Genomic DNA, 25,488 nt, shown 5'->3' with positions numbered 1-25,488 from the left:
CTCTCCCGACTGCCTACGAGGCAGCGTCCAGCATCCCGATCCCAGACCCCAGCGAAGCGCGGGCGGCAGGAGCCAGCAAATGTTTTATTAAACGGGAAGGTGGGCGGAAGCCAGAGGTACGCCTCTCACTCGGCGTACTTAAGGTCATCGTTGCTGTCGCTGTAAGCAGAGGAGGAGAGCTCCTCGCGGGGTGTGCAGACCGGGCACAGCTTCTTCATGTCGTTCCAGCACGACTGGCAGTACACGGCTTCGCATTCTGGCGTTGGGCACACGTAGGACTCGGGTGTCTCGGGCGCCTGGCACACTACGCATCGCCGGCGCAGCCAGCGGCGTAGGAGCGGGCAGCGGTGGTGCAGGGTGTCCACCAGGTGGTGGCGCTGTTAGGAGATGGCGGTGGTTAGTGCCAGTCGGGAAGTGAGAGGAAGAAAAAAGGGATGGCCAGGGGCTCTGGACAGGCCTGTCTGAGGTCCCGAGGACTAACGGTGCCCACGTGTTGGAGGGGACTGGGTTGGGCAAAGAAGGCCCTATGGCAGTAGGTGCCGACTTCAGAATGGAGCGCGGGCAGGCTGCGATCTCCAGGGCCACCGTAGGGATATGTCAGAACAACTGTCATTTGCATTTGTGAATCATCTCATTTTGTTCCCTCGGTGAGACTGAGAAGTGGGTAGGGCAGACAGACTGGACTGACTATTATTATCCCCACTTTACAGGTGAGAAAGGTGACTCTCTGGAAAGATGAAGTGACTCTTCTAAAGGCATGAGGACAGTAAATCAAACCTGGCCCCATCCAGGTCCCCTGATTCCAAAGGACAAGCCTTGTTATCTTTAGGTTCCCCACCCCCACACACCCTTTCCCCCACAATTGCAAGGTTTCCTCTACAGGCCATTTTGTCAGGTACCTCTTTGCCTGCCAGGACTACAGGAGTTCTCCTGGGTTTGGCCTTCAGAGGCTTCCATAATCTGTCCCTGTGTAGCCTCTGTCCTACCTCCCTGAAGACTGCCTCTTCTGTCCGCCTTCTCCTTAGCCCAGCCCATGGCACTGGGCACTCCCTTGAGGTCTGGGTCTTTGCACTTAGTTTAGAATGCATGTCCCTTACACTATGTGTGTGTGTGTGTGTGTGTGTGTGTGTGTGTTGCTGGGGATGGAACCCAGAGCCTGTGCAGGCTACACAAGTGCTTCACCACTGAGTTACTTTCCAGTTTACTTCAGGACAAGGACATGGAATCCCAGGGTGGTCATTTTTCCATCAGACATTCATTTGGTCTCTATTGTGTGTCACGGGGGACAGGGAGGTTTGGGCACTGGAGGAAAAAGCTTATGAGCTTTCTCATCTCTATGAACTTTGTGAGGGTTGACTAAACCAGTGTGGCTGCCATTCGTTGTTCTGTTTATAATGCTGGGCCCTGCGCTGAAAGACTGGAGTAAATTAACTCAATTCAAAAAGCAACTTTATAGGCTGGGAGTATGGCTCAGAGACAGAGGATGCCTCTTGTGAGACCCCTTCCGTTCCCAGCATGGTACACACACACACACACACACACACACACACACACACACAAACCATGTATGGCAGATATTGTTATCACCATCATTTCTGTTTCAGGTGAGAAAATTGATGCTTGGAGAGTTGTTCATTTGACCAGAGGTAGACAATGACAGCAAACACTCATCCAGAACCATGTCATGTAACCCTTACAACAACCAGATGAAAGCCAGGCGTGGTGGTGCATACCTGTATTTAGGAGGCTGAGGCAGGAGGATCATGAGTTCAAAGCCAGCCTCAGCAACTTAGTGAGGCCCTAAGCAACTAAACGGAATATAAAAAGGGCTGGGGATGTGGCTCCATGGTTAAACACTCTGGGTTCAATCCCTGGTACCAAAAAAATAAAACAAAACCAGATGGAGTCGTTAACCACATTTCACTGAAGGGAAAAACCAAGGCACAGCAGTTAAACAAGGTGCTCCAGATCACACGGTTGTGATACTAGTACTGGGAAGAGCTAGGGTTCAAATCCAGACCTTTTGGTATCTGCCGGCCACTTTGATCTCTAGTGAGAGGGCTTCCCCGTTCTTCAGAGCAAGAAAATGAGGCCTAATGAGGACCTTGGCCAAGGTCATACAACTTTTTCCCTCAGTACTAGGGATTGAACCCAGGAGTTTTTTTACCTCTGAGCCAAGTCCTGGCCCATTTTAGTTTTTGACAGGTTCTCACTAAGTTGCTGAGGGTCTTGCTGAGTTTGTCAAGACAGGTCTCAAACTTGTGATCCTTGGGCCTCAGCCTCCTGGAGTGTTGGGTTGACAGCACGCACCCCCGTGCCCAGCTTAGGGCTCCTTAACAAGAACACGTCCACTAGAACCTGGTTCTCCAGACTCCAGACTCGGCGCTGTGCCCATACACCACACGTGCCTGTCGGAGGCCTTCCTGACCCCCCCCTTCCCCTCCTCTGAACTACACTGAACTAGTTGAAGTCCCCTCAGCAGAACCAGTGCTGTGCCTTGGTCCCCTCTTTCTGATGAATCCCTCTTGCTTTCCTTGTGCCAGGCTGCATCAGGTCTTTTCTTTTCAGTGCTGGGGACTGAACCCAGGGTGCTCTACCACTAAGCCTCATCCCCAGCCCTTTTATATTTTTGTTTTTTTAATTTTGAGTCAAGGTCTTGCTGAATTGCCCAGGCTGGCCTCAATCGTACAATCCTGCCTCAGCCTCCTGAGGAACTGGGATTAGGGGTATACACCACTGCACCCAGATTCTGATCCGCTCTCTTCCTGCTTCCAGATGGCCCACTGACCATCTCACACTGGGCTAGTCCTGGGTCTGGGGATGGACACTGCTCTGACCCAGGAACTAGCATGAATCATGATACTCAGTTCCTATAGGCCTAGGGCCTCTGGTGGGAGCTTAGTGGACTGAAGGGGGATGGCCCTTGTCCCACAGTCCTCCGTGCCAGGCACAGCCGCGGGGCGCACATGGTTGGACTTACTGGACCCCTCTGCTGTTGAGCGCGCCTTATGATGAGAGCCCTCCTCAGTTTGGTGAAAGCTGCTCTCTTCCTCAATAGATCATTGTAGAGGAACAGGACCCGCTTCTTCTCTCGCTGGGGGAGGGAGAGGAGATCAACGATGGTAGCAGTGTGGAGGGGGAAATGGCGTTGTAGGGAGCTGTGTGTGTGTGCGTGTGCGTGTGGGCCTGGAAAGGTCTGGGGAGGGTCATACCTTGGGGAAGTAGAAGGCTGCAATGACCCTCCGGAGCCGGTAGCCGAAAGCCTGGGCTAGGCAGAGACACACCAGCAGGACAATGGGCAGTGAGGCCCTCCAGTAGGCCCTGGCGTCCATGCACACGGGCTGGGGCAGGCAGGCTAGGAAGGGGGGAGGCCTGTCAGCAGGTCAGGGCCTGGTTGACTCCCTAGCCCTGTGGGAGGCACAGGGCAGGACTGGATTCCCCTGCTCAACATGGAAGCTACTAGACCATCGGGCTGTTTGCTTAACGTGACACCCATCCTGAAAATCCACATCACGGCAGAAACTTCTGTTGGACAGCACCGCTGTAGAGGGCTGGGTCCTGTGGCCCCAAGACACTAGACCCCGGACTGGACTTTTCTGACCAAGCTGTCCTTGAGGATGTGCCGATTCCTCTAGCTCAAGCATGCCAGCCCCATCTCTCCACCCCAGGCCCAGTCAGTCCCTCAACTCTCTTTTTTTGGTGCTGGGGATCGAACCCAGGGCCTTATGCATGCAAGGCAGGCTCTCTACCAACTGAGCTCCGTCCCCAGCGCAGTCCCTCAGCTCTTTACCTTGGATCTTTTGACCCAGTAACAGTGTCCACTTTATGCTGAATACAGCCCTTGCTGCTCTGCCACTGCAACCTATTTTTAAAATGGACATTTCTTTCTCCTCCTCTCTCCCTGCTCCTCCCTAATCCCTCCCCTCCCTAATCTCAGGGGAAACAGGATTACCTTTGTTCCCCATCCTTGGCAGAGTTATCTGTCCCGAGTACACACCCACCATAGGGACGAAGTCATCCAGACTTTGGGGATGGTAACAGAAGATCTCAGAAATAACTATCTCCCAAATTAGCCAGTGAGTTACCCTCCGTGGAGAACACGTGGAATGTAGCCTTGGAGTCGCCTCTTTAAAAAGCTCCCTGTTCCTGCTGACGGGCAGAATCACAGCTTTTGGGACAGGAGTCCCCTGTGTTTCTCATTTGCTAACAAAGCAATAAACCTTCTTTTTCCTTTTTCTCAAAATCATATCCTCATTATTGCCATTGGGCACAGGAACCCAGCTTTCAGCAACGTCCCCCCCCCCCATTCGTCTGATCCAAACTTCCAGCACCACTCACGCAGGTTGTTTGATTCCACAACTGTATCTGAGGAGGTGTTCAGGGCCCCAATGGTTTTCCGAAGAAGCCGGGCAAGCATGGAGTCTCCCCCTACCTTCACCTCCAGTTTATGACTGCCTGAGGCCAGATGAGGGGGTCAGGAAAGAGTGGGTGTTAAGTGGGTAGAGAGGTGGACAGGCCGGGACTGGAGGTGGGGGAGGAGTCCATACTAGAAGTTTTGTTTGGTGGAACCCAGGAGTGCCCTCCCACTGAGCCACATCCTTAGCCCTTTTTATTTGAAGTTGCCCAGCCTGGCCTCTAACTTGGGAGCCTCCTGCATCAGCCTCCTGAGTCTCTGGGATTGCAGGCATGCTCGGCCTTGCCTGGTTTAGGACTTCAGGGAATCTTAACTCCTTCCTATTGTAAGTGTACAGGGTTGGCTGAGGCCCATGGTGACAGTGGTCAGTTTGCAGGGCTGAGATTTGACCTTGGGAGGACAAGGAGCCACAGGAAGCAGAGCAAAAGAAGCAGGAGGAGGTGAGTGGGTGGGTGGGAGTTCCCCAGAGACTCTGCAGAGGGGCGGGGGGGGGGGCAGGCTCACTGCGGAAGGAGTACTGCTGGAAGGAGTGCTGGCGGATGGTGTCAAAGACCGAGTAGAGCGCCCAGTCCAGCCCGCACAGCAGCAGCAGCAGCAGCACAATGGGCAGCGTGCCCAGGAGCTCCTTCCCCTGCGCAAGGAGCCCAGGGTAGGGCTGGGCTACCACCTTCCCTGGCAGGGAGCACCCTCGGGTGCCCTTTGCTCCCCACCCTCAGCACCCTGTGGCTGTGCCCCAGTCCTGCGCCCTCGCTGTCCTCACCAGGTTCTTCATTTCTTGGGCCTGGATGGTGGGCTTGAAGGGGAAGACGACAGTTTTCTCCTCGGCCTTGCAGAGGGGCAGCAGAGTCTGTTTACCCTGGAAAACAGCCGACAGAGGATCCCTGGGGCCTTTGCCCTCCGCCCTCTGCCCTCCTGGAGCTGAAGCCCCCCGGGACACACAGCAAGGCAGGGCTTACGGCTCACCAGCTTCCTCCTGCGCTCGTCGATCTGACAGAAGTAGGTGCTGATGTAGATGTTGTCAAAGCGAATGTCCCCGTTATAGCTGTCCATGTAGGAGAAGCACCTGTAGACGGGTGGCTCGGGATGTGCCATCTTCCGCTCCAGGGTTCCTCACCCACCTGACCAGACACTGAGCCGCCCACCAACCAGGGTTCACTGAGCACCCGTAGGTTCTGGGCTCTGTGCTAAGCGGTGGTCATGACTAGGGAAGAGGCTCTGGCCCTGCCTTCCAGCTGTCCACCCTTGTGACTGCTGAGCCACAGTGGCTTGAGGAGGGGAGGGGAGACTTGGACAGAGGTGGGTGTGCACATGTGAGGTAGGGGCTGCGGGCCTCTGGCAGGATGAATATCATGCGAGGCAGAGGCACAGAGACACTCCTCTAGGTAGCGGGAATCGCACACTGTGACTCCCACGTTCTCTCCCCAAGTCCCTGCCTCTCGGCTTTGCCCACGGCACGTCTCCTACCTCAAGCAAAACTCATCCAAAGCTACCACTTTCCTTTTCCCTGGCTCATTCATGCACTCTCGCCCTTGCCTGGCTCCCCCCCCCCCCAGTTCCACAGTGGTGTGGGCTTGGGGGCATGTGTAGCCATCCTTTATGTGTCTCCCCCAATCCCACACAATGCTTCAGTTCCCTAAGGGAAAAATGTTAATTGTTGGGAATGTATTCTAAACTGTGAAAGTACATTGAATAAACTCAGTGAAGTGTGAAACATAAATTCCAATGCTATTGGTTCTGGGACCCTGTAAAAATCCCATCTTTGCCTGTTAGAAATACTATGAATGCAAAGGCAGAGTAGGAGCGCCCCCTTGTGGAGAGACCTACTGTTACCCTGCTGGGGCTTCCTGTCCCTTTGGTGCATGACCTCACCCAGGTAGAAGGCCTGGAAATGGCTTTTGACTTGTGCCTCCTTCCTTCCCTCCCCAAGCTAGCTCTGAGAACTGCTGTGCACTTGTCCTTCCTCCTTCCATTGAAGGCCAACTTCCTGCCCTGCCAACTCCACCCCCAGGCCGGCTCCCTCACTTCTCACTCAGGCTGGCTTCCAGGCTCCCAGGCTGCCATCTTGCAACCACCCCCAGATCAGGGCCCTCCTGCAGGGCTTTCCACACCCTTCTGGTCATGCCTACTTTGTCCCAGTCCTCCACCCCTGTCTCTGCCCTCTACACCCTGCAGATAACCAAGAACCTGTTCAAGACATCTCCCTTCCTATCCTTGACCGTGGCCCCTCACAGGCTGCCTTTTGGAACCCAGTTTTGGCCCTTCCAGAGGCACCTCCTCAGGTCTTACACTTGTCCTAATAGCCAGTTCCTGGTCCGGCCCTCAGAGCCATCTCGGCCTTCTGGGCTTTCACCACAGAACTAGACCAGGAGTATCTGGAGGGCAGGAATATGGCTCATTCACCTTTGTCCTCTCCCAGGCCCTGGGTACACATGGAACCATTCACTTTTCTGTCCCTTGAGCCTCGTGAACAGGGACAGAGAGCAAGGGCCCCCATGGCTGCCCTTGCCTAGCCTCTGCCCATCTCAGGCATTTGGGGGTGGAGACAGGAAATAGAGGGTCCAGAAGTCGGCAGGGAAACCGGAGCAGAGAGGCCCAGGGCAGCCCCGCTGGACGCCAGGCTGGGTGGGGTGGAGGACTTTGTTCTAGATGGAGGGACAGTGGCTGCCAACGCAGCAGGCAGGAGAGAATGAAAGCAAAATTGGACGATAAAAATGGCACAAAGTCAGAGCCAAGGGAATATGAAGGGCAAGAGAAAAATCAAAAGTCAGAGCTAAATGTTAAAGAAAAAAGTCAGTATTGGGATAAAGGCTGGAAGGAGGTAGATAAATGAAGGCCGTTGCCCTTTTAAGATGGTGGGAACCTGGGTAATGCTTCTTCCTGCAAAAATGCCACCCGTCCTTTGACTTTCTGTAAACAACAACCCGGGATCATACAAAAGGCAAAACCAGAGGCAAATGGCACTGGGGCTCAGAGCCGGGGATGGTGGGCTCTGTCCTTCCCTCTTGACAGCCTCCCTCAGCATGGGGCTCCCGCCCGTCGGAGGAAAGGGCGGCTCACGAGTGGAGGACCAGCAGGAAGGCGCAGGACATCAGCACGTGCAGCAGCCCCAGGGCCCACTCCAGCCGGGCTTCTTGCTGTTGCACGTAGTCCCGCACCTCCGTGCTCACGTGCTGCCAGCTCACGTTGACGCCCAGCACCGCGGCCTGCCTCTCCTCCTGCGGGGACACGTGCAGAGCAGCCTCCTGCAGCCCGGCCACGCCAGCCTCTTCCATGCATGCCCAGGAGCCTCGGGGACCTTCAGGACTTGTCCCTTTATCTGCTCACCTTGCTCTATGACAGTCTTGCTCCTCTGCACTTGTATTAGCCCACACCGTCTCTACCTGGCTGACCATTTCCTCTCCAAGCCAGGTCCATGCCCACCACGGTCTCTGTGTGATGGCCCCACACATGCCATCGTCCCTCCCTCCTGTTCCCCTCTCACCCCAGGCACCTCTTCCTTGGGCCTCTCTGTCTTTCCTCTCTAACGCTGACCCCCTTCTCCCTGTTCGCCCCCACACATCCACCCACATCCCCGTCTCCTACCTTGATGTCAATATTGGCTGAAAACTCCTCATCCAGACCATGAATGGATTGGTTGAGGGAGTCGTAGGTCTGCCCAAAGTTGCCTTCCACTGGGATGCGACTGCGACACCAAACCTCCATCACTGACAGACGGTGGGACCAGGTCAGTGTCTCTTCTTGAGCCCTGCAGGCCTGGGCCTGGCTGGCCTGCCTGCCCTCCTGTGAGCCTCTTCAGCCTGATTTTTAGATTTTTCGGTCTCTCTGTCCGTGACGTTGTACCACGCTGATTTCCTCCTCCCCACCTTTGGATTTTTCCTTCCAGAAACAAGGTCTGATCCCCCACTCCCATTTTCACCTGTTCCTAACCTTGCCAGATACTGATGAGGATTCCCCTCCGTACCACCTCTATTACCTGCTCCAGGTGCATTATATCCTTACATCCTCAAAACCCCTAAAAAAGCCAAGTGGTGCACACCTGTAATCCCAGCAGCCTGAGAGGCTGAGGCAGGAGGATGGCAAATTCAAAGCCAGCCTCAGCAACTGAGCCCGAAGCAGCTCAGAGAGACTCTGTCTCTAAATAAAATACGATAAAGGGCTGGGGATGTGGCTCAGGGGTTAAGCACCTGGTACAAAAACAATGAGCACTCTTACGCGGATCCTTCAGATGAAGAGGCAAAGCGGGGGTCACAGAGCTGGGTGGGTCCCTCTCCACATGATGGCTTTCCTGCCTCACCCCTACGGAGGTCCCCTAGGACTCGGCTCCCCACCCTGCTCTCACGTGCTGACCCTTGGCAATGTCACAGAAGAACTTGAACTTCATGGGCAGGCAGAGCAAGTGGTTGAAGAGCGGGACTGAGATTCGCCGCATGCACTCCTTATGCTTTTGGTCAAACCAGCGGCGGCAGCTGAGTATGGCCTGGTTCACCACATCTGCAGGAAGGGGTGGCGGTGTCTGAGGTCCCCACGCCCTGACCTGGCCCTCAGCGCTGTGGCTGCCCCTCCTCGTGCTCCCCGGGGCTCCCTCACAGGAGCAGCGCAGCTTGGTCTTGAGCTCATACATCTTCTGGGTGGAGAGGTGGAGTCTGGAGCGTGGGGCCCCGCGGGCCTGGGCACCTTGGGCTGTTTCTTCCGAGTCCGAGGCATCCTCAGGAACGAAGCCAGCCTCACTGTTCACCTGGGCATCCAGGTCCTCAAAGGAGGTGGAAATGTTCTTCGTTTCTGCTTTCAACGATGCTCTGCTGCTCTGGGGTTGGAGGGAGGAAAGCAGGAGGCGTGGGGTCCGGGGCTTCTGCTCCCCAACCTTTCCTCACCAGGTCATACTCGGGCCTATAGAGAGCTGGCCCGTGGCTCGGCCTCTCCTCCCAGCGGCCCATGGCTCATGGTGCCGGGGAGGCCTCCCCTCTCCCCAGCTGCCCACTGACCTCCCAGGCCTCCAGTCCCTCTCAGGCTTCCCATTCCACATCCTTACTGGTCCTTGGACTTCACCCCTCAGCACTGACCTCTCAGATCATCATGCCATCTGAATCCCCAACTCCCCAGTCCCTGGGGTCCCATCTCCCCAACATCCCATCTCTTCAGCACTTCAAAGCCCGCTCTTCAGAGGCCAAGCGCCATTCCCAACATTCTGGTTCATCGACTCGGAGCTCGGCCCACTCAGGTATTTGGAAAGACATGTGGGGCATGTCCTAACCAGGGGCAGGGGTTTCCTGGAACTCGGTGCCCCAGGACGGGGCATTTTCCTTATGTGCGTGGGTATGAGGCTGGGACTGAACCCGGGGTGCTTGTCACTGAGCTACATCCCCAGCCCTTTCATTTTTTTTATTTTGAGTCCTGACCAGTAGGTCTTTGAACACTGCTCGCAGGGGGGCTGTGGAGACGCGCCAAGCCGCGCGGGCATTCTTGATCTGATGCTCCACGGTGCAGCCCAGAGATGCTATCACTTCGTTGAGGTTGTGCTGCAGATTGGCCACCGGCCCTGGAGGAAGAGGCCCCCGTCGGTCACTTCCCTGTGGGGCCAGCACTTTCTCAAACGCATCCCTAGCTCCTCTGCGTGGAGCAGCCCCTCCTAGCACTGTGCAGTGACGGGCCAAGAAGCCTTGACTCTTTCTCCTGGTAAACTAGGGAGGTGGGGGGGCGGGGGGTTAGGGGCACCCTGTGAGCTGCCACAGCTCAGATTAGAACCACCCCCTGTCTTTTCTCTGTCGCCAGGCCCGGTCCCCATTGGATGTTCCCCCCAGTGTCACTAACTGGCGCTCAGCAACACCCCTTACCTGCGTAGATAGCAGCCAAGGCGTATCCTAGGATGAACAGCCTGCCCTCTTTGCCCAGCATCTTGGGCACTAGCAGGAGGCTGGCACAGCGGATGTGAGGGGACGTCCCCCAGCCTATGGCTCCCAGGCCTGTCAGGAGAGCCCAGGAGATGTTGAGGCAGGGTGAGGAAGCCGCCTCGCCCGCCACGTTTACCAGAGCCCCTACCTGTCCCAACTCCCTTCTGAACCGGCCACCATCCTGCCCTGGTCCCTACTGGCTCGGATGGCCCTTCTGGGCCACTCGTTCATTCAACAGCCATTTACAGAGTGCCCGTCTCCGGAAGGGCAGGGAGAGGGGGCTAGAGACAGAAGCGTCATGGTCGCTGACTGACGGGCGTGTGTATGGGCGTGCCTGTGTGTGTCAGGGAGGGAAACACTGGAGTCACACTTACTCTAAGTGACGAAAGAGCAGAGAAGACCAGAGGAAAATTCTGGAAAAGGCCCTTGTGCTCAGTGATGGAGAGAGGGCAGGGCTCCCCTTGACACCTACAGCACTCGGTCTCTGCCCTCCGGGAGCCCTCCTTCCCGTGCCTTACCCGTCCTGGTGGGTTTCAGCAGTGTCCCCTGCATCTCACTGTGGTCTCAGGGAGACAGTGAGCTGCCGAAGCTCATGACCCAGGGAGGAGACCTCAAGTCAACAAATGACTCCCAGGCTCTGAGCCAGGAGCCAAGGAGGGCGGGACGCTTCTGCAGGGAGGGGTGGGGCCGGGGGTGGACAAAGGAGAGGACGTGTCAGCTGGGCCTGGAGATGAGTCAGTGTTGTCCGAGGCCCAGATGACATTCCAGGCCCCAGGCCCAGCTTAGGCTGGTCAAGGAGCCTAGAAGGTTCCTATGTCCTCGGCAGGGTGTGCTCAGTGGTGGTCAAAGCAAAGCCCGAGCCCTTAGACGTCCTTGTTCCATCTCCACTGTCCTCTCAGGGTCCCCAAGACGTCTCACAGGGACCAGAAACTTCCTTGTTGTGGTGGCGCCAGGGATCAAACCCAGGACCTGGAACTTCCCGGACCAAGTGCTCTACCTCTGAGCACCCGCCCCAGTCCCTGGCTGACTAGGTCCCTGCTAACGGGTCTTCCTCTTCCCCTCTTGCTGCTTTACCCTTCAATTTTCACAAAGCTGTTCTAGAATGATCCTGTTTTTTTTTTTTTTTTTTTTTTTTTAAAGCATAAATCGGATCCTAACCGTCCCAGCCTGGAATCATCTGTGATTTTCTTCCCTGCTGGTGGGTAAAGTCCAGACTCTTGGACAGGGAAGGCCCCTAGATCCTGGCACTCGGGCCCCTGCCCACCTTTGGAAGTGATCTCATGCTCCTTGGCCGTCGCCCGCCATGTCCACCCACCTGGCTGCCATGGCTCCTCTCAGGTGCCCTGGCTGCCCCGGCCGGCGGCAGCGCCCCTCCCCTCTTCCCCAGCGCCAGCCCCACCTAGTCATACAGGTTTGTGGCGAAGCCTGGCGGGTGCCACCCTGCACTTTTCCTGCCTTCTCTCTTGCTAACACAGCTTGGGTTTTGTTCAAGGGCAGCGGCCTGGTCCTGCCCTGGCCCCTGGGGGGTAAGTCTGGACCTGTCTCAACCAATCATGGTATTACGGGACATTGAAAGGGACTTGTCCTGTGCTCCTGGTCTTGCGGCCAGAGACGCCAGCTGAGGACAATAGTTGACAAATAGTTGCCCTGTGTTTCAACAAAAAAAGCCCCACGGAGCTTTTTGGTATCTTTTTTAGGTTTATCAAAAGAGAAAAACCAAGGCAGGGCACCGTGACGCCCACCTAATGCCAGGGGCTGGGAGGCTGAGGCAGGAGGATCACAAGTTCAAAGCCAGCCTCAGCAATTTAGCGAGGCCCTAAGCAACACAGAAAGAGCCTGTCTCTAAATTAAATATAAAAAAGGGCTGGAGGGGGCGGTGTTGTGGCTCAGGGGCAGAGCGCTCGCCTAGCAGCCTAGCACGCGTGAGGCACTGGGTTCGATCCCCAGCACCACATAGAAATAAACAAATAAAAATAAATGTGTAAAAAACAGGGCTGGGGATGTGGCTCAGTGGTTAATCAGCCCTAGGTTCAATCCCTAGTACCAAAATAAAGAGCAAGATGAGTCTTTCCTTCCCCCACCAGCTAATTTATATAAAAAGACCAGAAATGTGAGTTTTCTCAAAGAGTAGAGTGGTTGGCATAGGCAGGAATCATCTATGGATAGAAGGGGTGTCACGTGGGCCTCAGTGGAGAACCCAGGGCAGGGAGAGGGCAGACACGGTGCCCGCTGTCTCATTCGGCAGGCAAGCGGGTGAGCATCGCCTCCAACACACGTGGGAAGACGGCAGCCTGGAGCCACCCATGCGGCCCTGAGAGCAGGAGGCAGCCTGGGGGGGACCCCCAAGGAAGAGGGCGAAGGGGCTTCCTTGGAGCTTATCCAGATAGAACCGCCCTCTGCCGGAAACTGGGCCGCTCAGCTACACACAGAGCCTCCAAGGAGACCATAAATGGGCCCTGAGAAGCCGGGGCTGCCTGCCACTCGAGGGCCCTGGTGGAGGAATTGTATCAGCCCTGGTGACTTCAGACTTTGTCCCCTTTCCTCTGATTCTTCTAATCCCCTTTCTGACATCAGAAGAACCAGCAAGGGAAGGAAGTGGAGAAAAAAGTGAAAGAGCGGCCCAGCCCCTCCTCACCGCAGCCCCCCACCCGCAGCGGGGGCCAGGCTGAGCAGGGGGGGGGGAGTGGGAGGGGGGACCCTGGAGAATGGGCGTGACCTTGAAATCCTGGACTGCTTCATCCCTAAAAATAAAGCATGAATGTTGGAGCAGGACTGGGTCTTCCCCAAGAAACTACCTGGAAAGCTAAGGGTCTGTGGGAAAGGTGATTAGAACATGTGTGGACACGGTGGTCAGCGGAAAAGTGGGTTTTGTCCAGTGCAGGGGCGCATGCCTGTCATCCTAGGGACTTGGAAGGCTGAGATGGGAGGATGGAAAATTGGAGGCCAGCCTCAGCAACTTAGAGAGGCCATAAACAGCTTAGTGAGTCGCTGTCTCAAAATAAAAAATAAAAAGGGCTGGGGATGTGGTTCAGTGGTTGAGGGCCCCTGGGTTCAATCCCTGGTAACACACACACACACACACACACACACACACACACACACACAATGTACTGATTTGTTCTGTGGTCTTGGTCTTGGCCTTCTGACCAAAGATTCTAGTTTATTCTTTCAATAAATTGGTGGCCCTGCTAACTCCATTCCTCTCGCATAGGACAGGTTCAGGAAAGGGTGTGCCTTGTACTGCTCAAAGAGATGTGAGAGAAAGCCTGCCAGGGAGATTAAAGGGAAATTTTCCTACTTCCATAAAAGGGATGTAAGAAAGAGAAACTCCTTCCTCTCTTTTCTGGTCTTTCATATGGCAATGTGATGCCTGGAGTTGCTGCAGCCATTTTGTCACCTGAAGTGGAGTGATGGATGGATTAAGATCAACAGAAAAAAGAGAGAAGGACCCCGGGTCTGTTTCTGTTGCTGTCTGTGGTACTGGGGATTGAACCCAGGCCTCGATGCATGCTAGGCTAGCATTCGACCCCTGAGCCACATCCCCAGCCCAGGAACCTGGCTCTTTGATGGGGTTGCTGAGCTGTTTAATTATGCACGCTCCAAAACCACTGTACCTTGAACCTCTTCGTTAAGTGCGATAATAAACTTCCTCTATGGTTAGACCACTTTTAGGTGGGTTTTCGGTTCTTGCAGTCCGGCATTCCGATGTCATTTCAGGGCTAGGGGTGTGGCTGGGGCCAGAGAGCTGCCTGGCGCGTGTGACCCTCTACCTCCCTCTATCCTAGCACCACTGTGTGTCAGGGGTCACCGTCTCTGACTTGCCTTCCCTAACCACCCTTCAGCCCCTTTCTATCACATTCCCCAGCTCACATCTTCATGCCATTTGTCACCATCAGAAATGCTCTCTTGGGGCTGGGACTGGGGCTCATGGTAGGCGCTCGCCTAGCACGCGCGAGGCACTGGGTTTCTCATCCTCAGCACCGCGTAAAAACAAAATAGTGTGTCCGCCTAAAGCTAAAGATACATAAACAAATAAATGTTAAAAAAAAGAGAAATGCTCTCTTTCTTTCTTTTGATTTCTTTCCTCTTCTCCTGTTTGCCGTCCTAGGACTGAACCCAGGGCTTCGCTCACCTTAGGCTGATGCTCTGCCACAAGCTCGACCCCCCGCCCCCAGGAGTGCCCTGATTGTCACTCTCTCCACTGGAATCAGTGGGCGCCTGTCGGCCTGCCCGCGGCTCAGCCCCGCAGACGCTCAGCGATGCTGAATGAACGAGTGGACCATCTTCCTTCTCAGGAGGAGAAGGAAAGGCCAGGAGCTCAGAAGAGAGGGGGGTGAGGAGGGAGATGGGGTTTGCACTATTGCACGTGGGCAGTCGGGAGTCCCTCCCGCTGTGGGGACTGGCTAAGGCCCAGGACAGGACGGTGCCGTCTTAGGTTGGGCCTCTTCCCTCGGGGCCTCCCCCTGGAGGCCAAGAGGAGGCTGACGCCACCGAGGAACCAAGCTCTGATTCCTTCCCAGCAACCGAGACTGGGCGGCTGCAAGCGCCCCTGGCCCGTGGTCGGCACTGACCCACCAAGCCGTAGATGGCCACCATCTTCTGTTCCTCGTAGATGTCCATGGGGTTCACCAGGAGCTGGAAGAGGCCTAGGGCATGGGTCAAGTCCAAGGTCAGCCGACAGGTCCGTCCAGTCCTGTCCGCCCCCTGACCTTCTGCCTCCACCCTCACCTATGGCCAGGAGTCCCCCAGTGCCTGCTCCCAGCAGGAAAGCAGTGACCGGAAACTGGCCGGGCAGGCGCCACAGGAACTGGTGACAGGGGGCAGGCAGCCCCCAGCTCAGCAGCCGGTGCACAGCTGGGAGGGCGGGGTGCAGCTCTCAGCTCCCCCAACCTGGGTGGGCTTCCTGGGGCGGGACTTGCAGGGGAGAGGCTGGGGGAGCTGGGGGGCGGCGGTGGGACCCTCGGGGACACTGGAAGTGTATAGGGACCCTGGAGAAATGGGGCAGGAGGGAAGGGGAGGAGGCCAGGGCTGGGGCCTGGGTGAGGGGGTGGGGACATGGAGGAGCCCCCGGGGGACGGGGTGAGGCCGGCCGGGTGCTGGGAAGGCGGAGGTGACAGGCTCACTGGTATGGGGCAGTGTCCCCCGCCCTGCTGCTCCATTCGGCTGGTGTTTCATGGTCATCAGTCGGCTCTGGGGGACCCCGAACCCCCTCCCAGAAGTCGCCTCCGACCTCCTCAGACTCCCGGCGAGAGGGGAGAGGCCCTGCCTCCTGCCTCAGCACAGCTGCGTCCCAGTCTGTGGGGAAGGTCACAGGCCTGGCTCCCCCGCCTGCCACTGGAACTGGGAGGGGTTCCGGACACAGGCTCCAGAACCTTAGAACAGGTCTGGAACCCGGGGCCCAGCCCGGACACAGCCCAAGACATGGAGGACGCTGCGCTGCCCCTGGGGGCCCAGGAGCCTGGCAGGGCGCGCGCTCTGGTCCGAAGCCTTGGGGCCTTCGCCCTGGGCTTGTCCTTGGCCACGGCCTACGGGCTCCTGGAGCTCCTGGTGGAGGGGCACAGCCCCTGGGGCTGCCTGGTGGGCACCGTCACTTTGGCCGCCTTCCTGGGCCTGGGCCTGGGCTTCTCGCGCCAGGTCCGCACCACTGTCCTCCTGATGTTGCCCCAGGCCTTCTCCAGTGAGCCCGCATGGGGCAGGCGGGGGACAGCCGGGAGGGACAGCCGGGAGGGGGGCAGGCGGGGGGACATCCGGGAGGGACAGCCCGGAGGGGGACAGGCGGGGGGGACATCCGGGAGGGACAGCCAGGAGGGGGGCAGGCCGAGGGGACATCTGGGAGGGACAGCCAGGAGGGGGGCAGGCCGAGGGGTCAGCCGGGAGGGGGGCAGGCCGAGGGGTCAGCCAGGAGGGGTCAGCCGGGAGGGGACAGGGAGGGGGCTCGGGTATCCTGAGGCCTTAGGAGGGGACTTCCCTCGCCTCGGGTGGGGTCCTGGCTGTGATGGCGCTTTCTCCCCAGAACAGGGACAGACACTGCTGTTGCTGGCCGCCTTCGGGCTGGTGCTCCAGGGCCCTTGTGCCAACACCCTGCGCAACTTCACCAGGGCCAGCGAGGCGGTAGCCTGCGGGGCAGAGCTGGCCCTGAACCAGACTGCGCAAGTGCTGGAGCGAGCCAAGCAGCCCCTCGTCAGTAAGCCCTGCCCGCCTCCCGGCCTGGTCCCCCAGCTCCGCCCTGGGGTCCCCTCAGCTCCCTGCTGATACAGTGGTCTAGCCTTAGAGCTAGATGGGCCCGGACAGGGGTCTCCCTGAACCCTCCCAGCCCCCTCTCTCCTCCCTGCCCCCGGGGAATGGCGAGAACCAGTCCCTGCAGGAGGAGGTCACCCCGCAGTGCTCTCGTCCTTTGTCCCTCAGGTGCTCTAAGCAAGATTAAAGCTATAGCCCAGAGGGCCAAAGTGGTGGCCGACCGGGTCCGCAAGTTTTTCCGGGCGATCATGGACGGTGTGAAACACGTAGGTGAGCGCTTCAGCATACCTGGCTTTGGAGGTCAAAGTGCACCTAGACTCTGCACTCCCAGCCTGTCCAGACCTGCTTGGCCCCCTGGGTGCTGGCTACTGCTTACTGGACACAGCACAGCCAGGCCCCTGAACGCAGGCCTCTCCAACTTTGGGTGCTGCTTGGTTGCTTTGTCCCACAAATTCCTGAGAAGCAGCTGTGGGACTCCCGCCTGGGTGCCAGCCCCACACTGCCCCCAGCCAGGGCCCTGCGGAACGTGTGGTATTGGCTCCTCCACATTGGGGACGTGTGCAACTCGGAGCTGGGCAACCCTTACCAGAAGTGTGCGCGGGTGTTTGACGAAGGGAAGGACAACTGCATGAAGGCCATACCACAAGCCTACCACCTGTGCTACGTGCTCATGCCCTTCAAACTGGTGCTCTGTGGACTGGCCAGCCGTGAGGAACAGGGGTGGGGTGGGGTGGGAACTCGAGGGTCCAGGAGGAGGGTGGCCCAGGACGACCAGTAGTGGGGAAGGAATATGGAACCAATAAGATGCTGGGCACCGTGGCACATTGCAGCAGTTCGGGAGGCTGAGGCTGGAGGATCTTGAGTTCAAAGCCAGCCTCAGCAACTTAGCAAGGCCCCAAGAAATCAGGGAGACCCTGTCTCTAAATAAAATATAAAAAGGCTGGGGATGTGGCTCAGGGGTTAAGCATCCTGGGTTCAATCCCCGGTACCAAAAAAAAAAAATACTGGGCTTGATATAGGACCAACATTAGGCAGGGGACCATGGGGTGAGGCTACAGGGTTTGAACAAGTGTGGAGGCTGATCAGTAGAAGGGGAAGCCCAAGGGCCCTGTGAGGGGGGGTCCCTTCAGGCTGGCAGGCAGGTGCCTCTGCCCCTCCTCTTGATGCTCAGCCATCCCGCCCCCCAGTGGTCCAGGTGTTCTGCGTCCTCCCCAACTACATCCAGCCCTTCCTGCGCAAGACCATCGGCACCCGTAAGTGACCTCCCAGCGCCTGCCGCATGCGAGCCCTCCTCTTCCAGGTGTGGCCACTTCCGGTCCCATCTCCCAGTCCATAATCGAAAATGCAAGAGCAGGAAAGGCCCTGGAGAGGTCACCCAGGCCACTGTCCACGCTGCCCAGGTTGAGACACTGAGGCCCAGGGAAGGGGGGGCTGTGAGAGCAGGGGCTGGGACAGGGTCAGGGTCACGTGCCTCCAGCTCAGGCCACGGGATCATCGGTGATGGAGCTGACTGCCGGGTGCCGACTGCTCAGCGCACCTGAGTAGAGGCTCCGCGCCCTGGAGGCCCAGCCCCCGAAGTTCTGGCTGCTCTCTGGGCCCTGGACCCCGTGGGCCCCGTGGCTCTGCCTCCCCCACCTGTCCCTGCTGACCCCTCCCTGGTCCTGGGCCCAGCTGTGAAGAAGATGATCGACCGCGTGCGTCGGGAGTTTGAGTTCAACGTGACGGCCACCCACCACTTCTCCGTGGACCTCAACGCCTCTCGGAGTCTGGCCCAGGTGGCCCTGGACCTCCAGGAGGCCGTGGGCATGAAGCTGCTCCGAGCCCGGGAGGTGCTGGCGCTGATGGGCTACACCCTGCCCCTGCTGCTGGTGCTGCTCTACCTCCAGTGAGGCCTGCCGCGCGGGCTGAGGGCCAGGGCGGGGAGCAGGGCGGCTCAGGGTGCTGAGGGGCTTCACCGGCCTCCTCCAGAGCCCTGTTTTACCGCTACGCTTACCTGAACTGGGACGATTTCGACAACGTCTACATCACCGGCCACTTTCTGCGCATGGAGGCTGCCCGCGCGGTGGCGGGGCTGCCCACGGTGCTCCCGCTCAGCGCCCACGAGGCCACCCGCTACATCCAGCCAGGTGAGGGCCGGAGGACGGGAGAGAGGGAGGCCAGGACTGAGGGAGGCCAGGGCTGAGGGAGGCCAGGACTGAGGGAGGCCAGGACTGAGGGAGGCCAGGGCTGAGGGAGGCCAGGACTGAGGGAGGCCAGGACTGAGGGAGACCCACCTCGCAGGAAGGTCCTCTCGTCAGGACCTCCTCGCCTCCAGCCTCCTTGCCTCCCTGCGCCCAGAAGCACCCGCTTTCCCTGTCCGTGGCATCCTCCAGGGTGGCCACCTTTCCCTCTCACCCTGGGGGTCCCTGAGGGCAAGCGCCTGTCCCTCTCCGTCTGAAATTAGACCCTGAGTTGTGTCCTCTCCGTTAGGTCCCCTCCCACGCCCAGCCCACGCCCGCCTGTGCCTGGGACCTCGGGTCAGGGCGGGGGTCTGGTGAGGGGGACCAGGGATCCTCCTCCGCCCGCCGCAGGCTCCGTCTTCCTGTCGCGCTGGGAGCGGGTGTTCTACGTCCTGGAGATGCTGAACCTCACCCGCCACCTGCTCCTGGTGCTGCTGCTGGTCTCCCTGGACTACGCCGTCTTCTGGGTGCTTGACCTGGCGCGGTACCAGCTGCAAGGGGAGATCGTGGCCCGCAGTGAGCCCCGCGCTCCCACCCCCCGGACGCCGCCCTCGGAGGCTTCCTGCTCCTTCTTGGACCTTCTCCCCTGGCTCACTCTCTGTCCCCCCCCGGGGGGGGGGGACCTGCATGTCCCCATGTCAATGCTCCTCACGCTCCTCCAGTCCAACCTCTGCCCTGTGTCCCCTGTATCCAGCTGAGGTCATAACATGACAGAGCAGCTAGAGACCCAAGCCCCACGTCACCCTGGCCTGGGTTCAGATCCCAGCCCTGTCCCGTTTTGAGGCAGTGGCTTCACACAAATTGCTGAAGCTCTCAAAGCTTCATCTGATCAATGGAATGACAATGGCTCTCTGGGTCACTGAAGTAGGACATGAGACCCACTGTGTGAACGCTGACTGCCTACAAGACTGAGACCGTACCAGCTGCAGTGGTGGCACAGGCCTGTCATCCCAGGGGCTCAGGAGGCTGAGGCACGAGGATCACAAGCTGGAGGCCAGCCTCAGCAACTTAGTGAGACCCAGACTCAACATAAAAGATAGAAAGGTCCGGGGACATAGCTCAGTAGCGAGGCACCCATGCACATCAATTCCTGGTAGCAGGGAAAAGAAGAAAGGTCCCTGGCTGAGGGTTCAGGCCAGGCCTGAGCGGCAGGCTGCAGGGGTTCACAGTCGTACCCTTCTCCACCCAGTAGACAGCCCGTGCAGGAGTGGCCCTCACACGGTGCCTCTGTGCCAGGCCCTGTGTTAGTGTCTATAACCGTGGAGGGGACTGGCTACGCGGGGAGCATTTACCGCGACCTGGTGTCGGCGTTTGATGTCCTTCAACAGGGCAACATCAGCATCCTGTCCCGGCGCTGCCTCCTGCGCCCCTCGGAACCGGACAGCACCGGCTATCTGGTCATCGGTACCCAGCACTCCCCAGGGCGGGGGCGGGGTGTGGCTGGCGCCTGGTGCCACAGCGGCTGTCCACCCTGCTGTGCCCCCAGGTGCCGCGTACGGCCTGTGCTTTTTCGTCACCCTGTTTGGTAGCTATGTCAGCCGGCTGCGGAGGGTCATCTGCGCCTCCTACTATCCCTCCCGGGAGCAGGTGAGGGCCCACAGCGGAGGCCAGGCCCTGTTTCCTCCTCAGGGTGCTAAGCCAGCGGCTGTCCTGGTGTTGGGGTCCTCTTCCCTCTGGCTGAACCCCAAAGCCAATGAATGGCTGGACTGAAGGTCTCTGGACCCCAGATGGGGCTGGGGAGATGCTGCCTCCTGGGGCAGGGCTTCCCGAGACAGAGCTCGCCTCCAAAGTTTTGTTAAAACCATGGGGGGGTTGGCCGTGGTGGCACATGCCTGTAATCCCAGTGACTTGGGAGGCTGGGCGAGGAGGATCGCAAGTTAGAGGCCACCTGGTCAATTGAGCAAGACCCTGGCACACAGTAAAAAATATCCAGGGCTGTAGGTGCAGCTCAGTGGCAGAACACCCCTGGGTTCAAAACCCAGTACTGCAGAAAACAAAAACAAAAATAGCTAGCGCAGGTGCACACCTGTAACCCCAGCTACTTAGGAGGCTGAGGTAGGAGGATCACAAATGTAAGGCCAGCCTCAGCAACTTAGCAAGACACTGTCTCAAATTAAGACTTAAAAATCAAAGGGCTGAGGATGTAGGGCAGAGAGGCCCTGGGTTCAATATCTAGTACAGAAAACAAAACAAAACAACCAAAATTGATGGGAGATGGGAAGAGTGTTGGTATGTTGAGGTTTGGATGGAATCTTGCCATTTGTCTACGAATTTATTAGTTATTTACTGAGCATCTACTGTGTGCCAGGCACTGTGTGGGCTACAAGGTTGGAACCAGTGTCGAGGCAGGCCAGGACGGCTTCTCCAGACTCTATAACTTAAAAAGAACCTTTATTAAGAAATGAACAGAGAGCTGTGGGGTCCACAGGAGAGACTGGGAATCCCCCTGGGGAAGTTCAGAGGGCTTCTCAGAGGAAGAGGCATTTATTTGACCGGAGCCCAGAGGAATTTGTAGGAGTGGGACAAAAGGAAAAGAAAGATGGGGAGTGGGAATGGGTGCGAGGGCGCGCCAAGCAGACGAAACAAGACCAGATGGGAATCCACCCCTGACCTCCACCGTCAGGAAAGAATCACCTACCTCTATCACATACTTCTAAATCGCCGAACCAACCTGTTGGTGGCCCTGCAACGAGCGGTGAGGCGGCGGGCAGCTGACCAGGGCCACATGAGTGTCCTCCAAGTGCTGGCCATCCGGTAAGCCCACCCTGCTTCCCTACAGGGATGTGCCGAGAGTGATCAGAAAAAGAGCCAGAGGTCAGAATGGATCACTGTCCTCCCCCAGTAGCCAGAGGTTTGGTTAAAGAGGGACAATTAGGGACGAGGATTTCCAGGAGTGGGGAGTGAAGGGAGGAAGAAGAGGGCAGTAGAGAAGTTGTCCCTGCAGCTGGAGGGATGAAGGTTAGACTCCAGGAAATCCTCCCCATCACCTGGAGGTCAGTCCTGGTGTGAGCAGGGCTAGGCTGGCTGGTCCACTGTCCCTGACCTCTCGTCAGGTGCCCGTGGCTGAGTGTTTTTGTCAGCCAATTTCAGCTGCCTGAGGCCCGCTGCCTGGGCTGTGGGCAGACCCAAGATGAAGGGGACACGGAGAACTTTGTGCACTGCGGTACCCCGGGCTGTAAAGGTGAGACCCCTGGATAGTGTGCCGCTCCCTGCTGGGTGGGACTTCCCGGATTTGCCTGTGACAATCAACTCTGGTCCTTTTTCATGGACTTCTCTGGACCCTCGCCGTCTGTACCCCCCCTCATTACTATGCATGACCTCATTTACATAGAGCCTCGCTGGCTCATTTCCTCCACGCTCCCCTGACTCCCCCGGTAGGAACAGGATGGACAGTCCCTCTGGAGTGGGGCAGGGGAGGCAGGGGCTGGAATCAGGGAGCGAGGGGGAGGAGAGGGGGCAAGTTCAAGTTCACCCCCCAGGTCTCTACTGCCACACTTGCTTCCGTCTTCTGAGCAACACCTGCTCGGTGTGTGCGGCCCCCCTCTCCGCCCAGGAGGGCCTGGACTTGGAGCTGTGAGTCTTTCAGGGATGGGGGCTGGAGTCTGTGCAGCACTGGGAGGAGCCACCCGTCCCCCAGAATGTCGGTGGGACATGGAGACGGGAGGCTTTTCCAGGGACTCCAGTGACGAGGAGAGCCCCAGGCTGTGGCAGGCTGCCGCCCGTGGAAGGGCCCTGGAGCAGAAGCCCACGGTGCAGCAACAGGTCCCAGAGGTGCTGGGCGAGGACTTCTTAGACGAGTCCACCTCGGAGTCCAGGTGAGCCGGGGGAAGGACCAGCACCTGGCGACTGGACGCCTAAGCAAGGCAGTCACATTTACACAGGGCTTCCTGGGTGCCTGCACTCTGCTGGGCTGGAGGGGAGATGAGGGGAGGAAGAGGAATTCAGGTTCACTGGGTGCCTGCTGGAGTCAGCACTCCTGTGGGACAGCACCTGATAAAGGAGTGACACTCTATTGGAACGGGGACATATTAATCCAGGCTTCATGGGGCGGGAAGGGGGGGGGTCTGGCTGCAGACATCAGAGAACAAGAATGGGAGTCCACCGGGTGTGGCCACATGGCCAAGGGCCTCACTAGCCACTTAAAGACCTTAAGTTGGGCAGGGTATGGTGGCCTGAGCCCATAACCCCAGCAGCTTGGGAGGCTGAGGCAGGAGGATCTCCAGTTCAAAGCCAGCCCAGCAACTCAGCAAGACCCTGTCTCTAAATAAAATACAAAGAAAGGCTGAGGGCTTGGCTCAGTGGTCGAGTGCCCCTGGGGTCAATCCTCAGTGCCAAAAAAAAAAAAAAAAAAGAGGTTAGAAAATGAAGGGTTCCTATTTGTCCTTTGAGACCATAAACCAAGCAGGCAGAGCAGAGTCTGAGGAGGAGGCTGACTCAGTCCAGAAGCTGCTGATGGCCTAAGGACCAAAGGTGCTGAGAATGACCAGGATCTATGCTTGGGACAGGGCAGGTTTTAGGGCAGGAGGAGAAATAGGATCTGGGGAAAGAGGACTGGCCCAGTTTGAGATCTGTGAGGTGTCTGTAGGGCATGCAGCTGGGGATGCCCAGGGGACAGCTGAAAGGGGCAGGGCTCTGGGCTGGGGGCGTTTCCCCTGGGCTTGTTGATTTAGAGACTAAGAGAGAATGAGTTAGATTATCCACAAGGCACAGCAGGAGAGAGGGACCGGCACAGAATCCTAAAGGGCTCAGTCACAGACCTAAGAGGGAGGTGCTCAAGAAAGCAGGAGAGCCAGCCCGTGAAGGCCCTGAGGTGACCCAGGAGGACGAGGACTGGCCACTGAAAGACAGTTGAGAAACCACTAGTGTGGCGGGTGGGACCCCCCCTCCCAGTCCTGGGGATTGAACCCAGGGCCTCACACATGCCAGGCAAGCCCCCCACCTTGGACCACATCCCCTGACCTGGCGGGAACACTTTTCCCGGCGTTGGGAAGGCCAAATAGATCATGATGGATTGAGGGGTGACCGACAGAAAGGACTCAGAGGCGGGGTGTGTGCTTCCTGCCTCACATCTGCCAGAAGTCAAATGATTCCTTTCACATAAATGTTGTTAAAAGCAGGATGCCTTCTGGGCAAGATGGCACACACCTGTAATCCCAGGTACTTGGGAGGCTGAGGCAGGAAGATGGAAAGTGTGAGGCCACCCTTGGCAACTTAGCAAGACGCTGTCTCAAAACCAACAGAAAGTAAAAAAGGAGAAAGGACTGGGATGTGTCCTGCGATCCCAGAGTCAATTCCAGTACTGGAGGGGACTAAAAAGAACATTTAGGAAGTGGAAGAGAGAGAGCATGGAAGAGGAGGGATGGGATTTAGGCCAGGTGGAGGATGTGGCCTCCGACAGGAGTGAGGAGCGGAAGTCCCTCTGAGCAGAACTGAGCCTGCTCCGGCCCGGGGGCCTTGCTCTTCTCTGGGGAGTAAGAGGCAAGGGCAGCTGCTGGGAGCAACGAGGTGGCTGAGAGTGGAGGAGAGGGTTCAAGGAGGGGGCGGTGGAGACTGAAGTATCTGTTATGGGGAGTATGCAAAGAGGTGACCCAGAGGCCCAGGGATTTCCAGGTGATTCTGAAAACCGGGCCGTGTTCTTAGTCATGAGTTTTCTCTGACAAATGTGGATTCAAGGGTTGAGGGCTACCTCTGGGCAGGTTAGGGGAAGAACAAGATGGGAACTGGGGCCTTTTCAGTGTCTGGCAACTGACCTTGGGGAAGGTGAGGAGCTCCGTCTTGCTGAGATGCTAGAGCAGGGCAGGGGGAGGGGGGAGCTGGCTGGACAGGAGCACTCAGAGTGACCAAGAACCAGGCAGAACTCTGGACCTCCATAGCGAGTGTTCGAGGCTGGGGAGGACTGTCGGAGAGCAGAGGTGAAGGTTGTCAAGGCAAGGAGATTCAGGATCGAAAGTCACAGGATTGGGTCCTCCTATGGTCTGCTGGACCACAGACTCAGCCCAAGTGCAGTGCTGGCCTTCTGGATGCATGCTGGAGGTGACTGGGAGGCCTGGCTGTCACAGAGCCAGTGACAGAGCTGCTGTGACAGCCAGGGGCTTTACAAAAAACACTGTGGGCCAGCTGGGTTTGAGAAGGCTAAGCTGCCCCCACTTGGGTGGAATGCAAAGAAAAGTGTCCTGTGGGCACATTCCAGCGCGGATGGTGGCTGGAGGTCGCGAGAAGCCACAGCTGAAGGGGAGGCAAAGCTTCCTTTCAGAGGTCCCCGGAAGTGAAAAGCTGGATCAGCAAGGGGGCAGCTGGGCCTTGGGCAGGGGTGATCCCGAGATCACCAGTGGTTCCACCCTTACTGGCCAGGTGGCCTCTGCCAGATCACTGTCCACCTGTCCCTCGGCACCAGCCTAAAGTCAGATGTCTGACCCATGGGCTAGTGTGCCTCATGGGCACAGGGGTGGCTGGTGAACAACGGGAGAAGGCTCTGAAATAGACGGGGCAGGGGGCAGGGTATCTGTCACCTGTGAAAACAGGACACGGGTGACAGGGCTGCCCTTCGGCTCTCCTCCCTAGTGACCTGAATGAGGAGGAGCCCTCAGCAGAAAATCAGAAGCTCCTGCCTGAAGCCCATCAGCCTGGCGGCACTCCCATGCCCGCTGGGCCCCACTGACCACCTGAGAAATTCTTTATTCCCAAAGAGGCTCCCAATGCTCAGGTCCTCTCCCCCTCCCTCTCCTCCTGA

General features: G+C 57.8%; 2 protein-coding genes across 2 annotated transcripts; one reads left to right on the top strand and one right to left on the bottom strand.

Annotated features, from left to right (window-relative positions):
* Positions 1-95: 95 nt before the first annotated feature.
* DCST1 (DC-STAMP domain containing 1) lies at positions 96-14,937 on the bottom strand. Its single transcript, XM_081305526.1, has 14 exons — positions 14,874-14,937; positions 10,246-10,374; positions 9,811-9,950; positions 9,002-9,218; positions 8,762-8,905; positions 7,997-8,118; positions 7,472-7,629; positions 5,378-5,477; positions 5,175-5,270; positions 4,919-5,045; positions 4,339-4,455; positions 3,213-3,355; positions 2,981-3,094; positions 96-377 (listed from the first exon to the last, which is right to left on the bottom strand). The coding sequence occupies exons 1-14, from the start codon at positions 14,920-14,922 to the stop codon at positions 126-128; spliced, it is 1,908 nt and encodes a 635-aa protein (XP_081161652.1). The 5' UTR covers positions 14,923-14,937; the 3' UTR covers positions 96-125.
* A 304-nt stretch (positions 14,938-15,241) lies between these two features.
* DCST2 (DC-STAMP domain containing 2) lies at positions 15,242-25,465 on the top strand. Its single transcript, XM_081305520.1, has 15 exons — positions 15,242-15,979; positions 16,316-16,486; positions 16,708-16,809; positions 17,049-17,246; positions 17,727-17,792; positions 18,211-18,424; positions 18,508-18,665; positions 19,110-19,274; positions 19,995-20,162; positions 20,245-20,345; positions 21,382-21,512; positions 21,812-21,939; positions 22,238-22,331; positions 22,433-22,573; positions 25,320-25,465. The coding sequence occupies exons 1-15, from the start codon at positions 15,358-15,360 to the stop codon at positions 25,414-25,416; spliced, it is 2,556 nt and encodes an 851-aa protein (XP_081161646.1). The 5' UTR covers positions 15,242-15,357; the 3' UTR covers positions 25,417-25,465.
* The last annotated feature ends 23 nt before the right edge of the window (positions 25,466-25,488 follow it).

This window comes from Spermophilus citellus (assembly GCF_964194105.1).
Source record: "Spermophilus citellus genome assembly, chromosome: 9".
In the NCBI taxonomy this organism is placed as follows: domain Eukaryota; kingdom Metazoa; phylum Chordata; class Mammalia; order Rodentia; family Sciuridae; genus Spermophilus; species Spermophilus citellus.
The sequence above is the reverse complement of the archived record's forward strand: the minus strand, read 5'-3'. Positions and strand labels throughout refer to the sequence as shown.

Coding starts and splice junctions, on each gene's coding strand:
- DCST1 (XM_081305526.1), bottom strand. CDS start 14,922: ATGGACATCTACGAGGAACAGAAGATGGTGGCCATCTACGGCTTGGTG. Junction 10,375..14,873: donor GGCCATCTACGGCTTGGTGG/GTCAGTGCCGAC, acceptor CTCTCCTGACAG/GCCTGGGAGCCATAGGCTGG. Junction 7,630..7,996: donor CAGCCAATATTGACATCAAG/GTAGGAGACGGG, acceptor GTGTCCCCGCAG/GAGGAGAGGCAGGCCGCGGT.
- DCST2 (XM_081305520.1), top strand. CDS start 15,358: ATGGAGGAGCCCCCGGGGGACGGGGTGAGGCCGGCCGGGTGCTGGGAA. Junction 18,666..19,109: donor CACCCGCTACATCCAGCCAG/GTGAGGGCCGGA, acceptor CGCCCGCCGCAG/GCTCCGTCTTCCTGTCGCGC. Junction 22,574..25,319: donor GAGTCCACCTCGGAGTCCAG/GTGAGCCGGGGG, acceptor TCTCCTCCCTAG/TGACCTGAATGAGGAGGAGC.